General features: G+C 43.4%; 1 protein-coding gene across 1 annotated transcript in view; it reads left to right on the forward strand.

The window, feature by feature from the left end:
* Positions 1-2,833: 2,833 nt before the first annotated feature.
* Positions 2,834-5,840, forward strand: part of pkn1b (protein kinase N1b) — a 24,367-nt gene continuing 21,360 nt past the window's right edge. Inside the window, 1 exon segment of the mRNA XM_066674119.1 lies at positions 2,834-3,042. Coding sequence (XP_066530216.1) covers positions 2,953-3,042 — 90 coding nt within the window. The 5' untranslated portion in view covers positions 2,834-2,952.

Below are 5,840 nucleotides of genomic sequence, written 5' to 3' on the forward strand. Positions count from 1 at the left end.
AATTGAATGTCTATAACTTGACCTGACATTTAGGCCAATAAAATAAAAACTGAATTTAGAGAGAGAGAGAGAGAGAGAGAGAGAGAGAGAGCAAGACAGAGGGAATGAAAGAGAGACAAGAGGGAAACAGAGAGAGAGAGAGAAGAGGACACAAGAGAGAGACAGAGAAAGATCAGTTTACATGAGTTCCACCCCTTGTCTGAATGAGTTTCAGTCAGGATCTATTTATAGCTGCAGCTCAACCAGCAGTCATTAAAACTTTATTACACACACATCACCTTTTACTCAACACATGGATGAACACACACACATAACACACACACACCTACTGACACACATTCTCTCACTCTTTCTCTGTCACAGAAACAAAACTACATATTCTTAGTCACCTTTTCTTTGTCTTTCAAACAGTAGCAAGTTAGTGTTGTGTTCTCCCTGTGTCTGCGTGGGTTTCCTCCGGGTGACTGTCTGTGAGGAGTGTGGTGTGTTCTCCCTGTGTCTGCGTGGGTTTCCTCCGGGTGACTGTCTGTGAGGAGTGTGGTGTGTTCTTCCTGTGTCTGTGTGGGTTTCCTCTGGGTGACTGTCTGTGAGGAGTGTGGTGTGTTCTCTCTGTGTCTGCGTGGGTTTCCTCCGGGTGCTCCGGTTTCCTCCCACAGTCCAAAAACACACGTTGGTAGGTGGATTGGTGACTCAGAAGTGTCCGTACGTGTGAGTGTGTGAGTGAATGTGTGTGTGTTGCCCTGTGAAGGACTGGCGCCCCCTCCAGGGTGTATTCCCGCCTGGCGCTCAATGATTCCAGGTAGGCTCTGGACCCACTGCGACCCTCGACTGGATAAGTGGTTACAGATAATGAAGAATGAATGTTTGCTGTGGAGAATTTGTACTTATTTTTCCTTAAATAATCAACACCACACTAGGGCTGGCCCTGAATATTCGGCTATTCAGATATTGGTTCATTGGGTAGGAATTCGGTTTATAATTTTAAGATTCAGATATTCATTTTTTTTTATATAAATGTGGCTATCGATCAAAGCAACCCTCCACTCCACATGTATTCAGCTTTGCGAAAATAAAAGTCTTGAACGAAGCCTAAAACACCCTAACACCTTATAGCAACCTACTTACAATGAAGCATTGCATAGCCACAGTTTTGACAGCTTTACACCTCATATTAAAACACCTCCACAAAGCTCTGGTTCATTCGTGTACACTCTGTGCCCTTAGTGGCACCGTATATGCACGAGTTAGCGAACGACACAGCAAGCAGAGCCATTCTGGGAGCTGCTGTGCAGCATTTATTTGGGTATTCAGGTATTTGTTTGCTGGGTTTGCGTTTTTGGATAAATGTGGCTATCGATAAACGCAACACTTCACTCAACCCACATTCACACTCTCCACAATTAAAAACAGTGCTCTCACCACTCCCCCCATGTTCAGGAAATGAAAGTCAAAATAAAAGTCTTTGTGCAAATGAAGCCTAAAACTCAGTCATATAAAATAGGCTAACATGCTAAAACAGACAGCCCTACACCACACACAAACAAGCTCCCACACATGTTGGACTTAGCCTTACCTGAGTGATAAGAACCACTGGACTTAACATAGGTTCACCTTAAATGTACTGATTTACATGGTGGGAATTCTGTTGTGGTCCTCACACTGTGAGTGTGAAGACAGGCTTTGGTCCTCAAAACATACACTTTGTATACACACACTCACACACACACACACAACAAGATGGAGTCTTGCTGAGGGGATATTGTAGTAGTACAAGCTTCTGTTCGTTATTTGAATTGGCTGACAGCCTTGACCTTTAACCTCAAAATCATTCAGCGCCATCTACATATTAAAGTGAAAACATGCAGCCTAAACTTTTCAAACTGCTTTTTACATAAACGCACATGCATACACACTCAGACACACACACACACACACTCAGACACACACACTCACACTCAGACACACACACACACACTTAGACACACACACACACACACTCAGACACACACACACACACACTCAGACACACACACACACACACACACACTCAGACACACACACTCAGACACACACACTCACACTCAGACACACACACACACACTCAGACACACACACACACACACACACACACACACACACTCAGACACACACACACACACACACTCAGACACACACACACACACACACACACACACTCAGACACACACACACCCACACACACACACACACACTCAGACACACACTCACACTCAGACACACACACACACACTCAGACACACACACACTCAGACACACACACACAGACACACACACACTCAGGCACACACACACACACACACTCAGACACACACACACACAGACACACACACACACACACTCAGGCACACACACTCAGACACACACACTCAGACACACACACACACACACACTCAGACACACACACACACACACACACTCAGACACACACACACACACTCAGACACACACACTCAGACACACACACTCAGGCACACACAATTTACTAGTCCTCTTAGGTTGATCAACTCTCACCATGGGTGCAGGATGTGATGTGGTTGAATGTGTGTCTGTCTGTGTGTGTGTGTGTGTGTGTGTGTGTGTGTTTGGCTGGGGGGGGGGGGCAGGCTTTAGAACTTAGCAAAAGCGCAAAAGAGCAGTGATGTTCTCCTCTTGTTCATAAACGAACAGGAAGCTGGGGTGGTAACTAGGCTCTCTCGCTTTCTCTATCTCTCTCTCTCTCTCTCTCTCTCTCTCTCTCTCTCTCTCGCTCTGAGCTTTTGGAGGAAGTGACAATAGATTCAAAGTGAGCAGAGAAGCTAGTGATTTGAAGCATAGAGTATTAGTGGCTAAAGAGCTTTTATATATCAGCGACAGACACCCAGAGAGAGCTAGAGATAGAGGAAAAGACGGAGTGGAGAAAGTTATAGAAGTGTAATGGCGAATGAGGGAGGAGTGTCTGAAAGCTTGGAGGAACTTGGAGGAGAAGCATCTCTCCTTTCAGATTGCTATGAGACAGATGGTCCGGTAAGAAGCAAAAAATAATGTCATTTTATGCAAATATTTACATCATTCTCAAACAGATAAGTTGAAATGAGGCGGTGACGGTTGTCTCAGCCTCTGTAACTCTATCGGTGTTGGTTCTGTATTTTCCACACTTTTTTAGAGGAATAAAAAGGTATAGTTCATATTAATTGTTCATTTAGAAAGGCACAGCTTTGATACGGAACCTCTCGATCTGTACGTGACTGCGTGGGGGTGTGTGTACGTGCTTGCGTGTGTGTCTTTAAGAGAGTAGGAAGACACAGATATAAGATGTTATTGACGGTTTAATACGTAATAAAGTGTAATCTGTTGTTATTTGGTCACTTCCTCCATTTCATTGTTTCTTGCAAACGGCTCGGTAAAGTTGCATCAACGCTGGACGTTTTCAGAGTGTGTGTTTGAAATTAACTTTCGGTTTTAACATGAAATGAGGCCGTAGAAACTGCTGATTCACACCAAATCACTTGCTAAAGTACTCGGTACGTCCAACAGTTTGTAGACACCTCTTCTAATGAGGGATATCCACTACTTTAAAGTGCACTCATTGTAGAAATAGACATTGCACGGTAACACTGTTGGAATAAATAGAAAAGCATGAGATGAACTGGAAGACTCTGGAGCAGCTGCACATGCGAGGGATAAAGGTACTGAAAGTCAAGTTATATATTGGATATAAAAACAAAACAGCGAATTTACATCAGTATCTTAACCTTAACTTTCAGTGGGAGTGAGTGTGTAAAAATATTCCAAGTTGTTTTGTATTTTGGAGCATTTCTATTGGTTCATTCTTCATGACATTTTCACACAAAGTGAAGGACAGCTGCTGTGTTCAGTTGATGTAATGAACTAAAAATGAAGGTAAAAACGTAGGTCCATGCTTTAATTGGACAGACACCGTATGTATTATGTGGTACCTGTAGTGCTTAGTTAGCACGTATATGCTCAGAAATTGCAACATCCGTGAGAGCGTTCCTCAGTTTCAGCAGTTGTTTTCTAATTTTAGGACTGCATTTTTCTTCCTCTATGCTTTGTCATCTGCTATCACGCTGCATGGAAAGGGAAGTTACATTTAAAGGAATATTATTCCTTAATAACCAGTGTATTGTGTTAATTCAATTTAAATAACCACATATATATATTAAACACTAACGTACATACATATATGTGTGTGTGTGTGTGTGTGTGTGTGTGTGTGTTAGTGTTTAATACAAACTCAATGCAAAGGTTAAAAAGAATCAACTGTTTCCGTGTTGTCTGTGGGCTAGTGATTATGAAAGCTTTCTATAGAATCGGCCATTTTCTCACCTACTTCCTCGGGATATACTCACACAATATCTCTCTCTCTCACTCTCTCTCTCTCTCTCTCTCTCTCTCTCTCTCTCTTTCTCACTCTCTCACTTGCTCTCACTCTCTCTCTCACTCGCTCTCTCTCTCTCACTCGTTCATGCTCTCTCGTTCTTTCTCTCTCTCATTCACTCTCTCTTTCTGTCTCTCACTCACACTCACTCTCTCTCTCTATTTCATTTGCTCTCTCTCTCTCTCACTCTCTCTCTCTCACTCTCTCTCTCACTCGCTCTTTCTCTCTCTCACTCGTTCTTGCTCTCTCTCAATCACTCTAACTCTCTCTCTCTCTCTCTTTCTGTCTCTTTCTCACTCACACTCTCTCACTCTCTCTCTTTCACTTGCTCTCTCTCTCTTCTCTCTCTCTCTTCTCTCTCTCTCTCTCTAACTCACTCTCTCTCATTCACTCTCTCACTCTCTCTCTAACTCACTGTCTCTCATTCACTCTCTCTCTCTTTCTGTCTCTCTCTCTCACTCACACTCTCTCACTCACTCTCTCTCTCTCTCTCTCTCTTTCACTTGCTCTCTCTTGTTGTCTCTCACTCACACTCTCTCTCTCTCTCTTTCACTTGATCTCTCTCTCTTCTCTCTCTCTCTCTGTCACTTGCTCTCTCTCTCTCTCTCTCTCTCTCTCTCTCTCTCTCTCTCTCATTCACTCTCTCTCTCTTGTTGTCTCTCACTCACACTCTCTCTCTCTCACTCACTCTCTCTCTCTCTCTCTCTCTCTCTCTCTTTCACTTGATCTCTCTCTCTTATCTCTCTCTCTCTCTCTCTCTGTCACTTGCTCTCTCTCTCTCTCTCTCGCTCTCTCTTTGTCACTTGCTCTCTCTCTTCTCTCTCTCACTCTCTCTGTCACTTGCTCTCTCTCTCTCTCTCTCGCTCTCTCTTTGTCACTTGCTCTCTCTCTCTCTCTCTCTCTCTCTCTCTCTCTCTCTCTCTCTCTCTCTCCCTCTCTCTCTCTCTCTCTCTCTCTCGCTCTCTCTTTGTCACTTGCTCTCTCTCTCTCTTCTCTCTCTCTCTGTCTCTTTCAGTGTTTACTCGAAGGTTTCCCCACAGGCAGTGTGTTGAAAGGGTTTATTTGACTTTGGTTATAGGCTACATTTTTACAATATCTAGATTTTATCTATAAATGTGTATTTTGCACTGGCCACCGTTAATTTATTACCATTTTACAATACGTTTCAAATGTTTCTCTCGCTCTGTCTTTCTGTGTAAGGGTTTGAGAGAGAGAGATAAATACTGTCCTGAGGTGAATATACACATTCACCTCAGGAAACCTGCACAGAACCAGGGATATGTGTGTAACTGATTTAATTACGCGTCTCTGTCAGGAGTGTTTTAATAACGCTGACAGACCTTCTCATTGTTTATAATACAGTGACAAATGTAAAGTGCGCTCTGTGTTTAGGGGTCGCGGAGTGTCTCCCCCTTCCTCCATC

Source organism: Hoplias malabaricus, chromosome 6 (assembly GCF_029633855.1).
Source record: "Hoplias malabaricus isolate fHopMal1 chromosome 6, fHopMal1.hap1, whole genome shotgun sequence".
NCBI classification, from domain to species: Eukaryota; Metazoa; Chordata; class Actinopteri; order Characiformes; family Erythrinidae; genus Hoplias; species Hoplias malabaricus.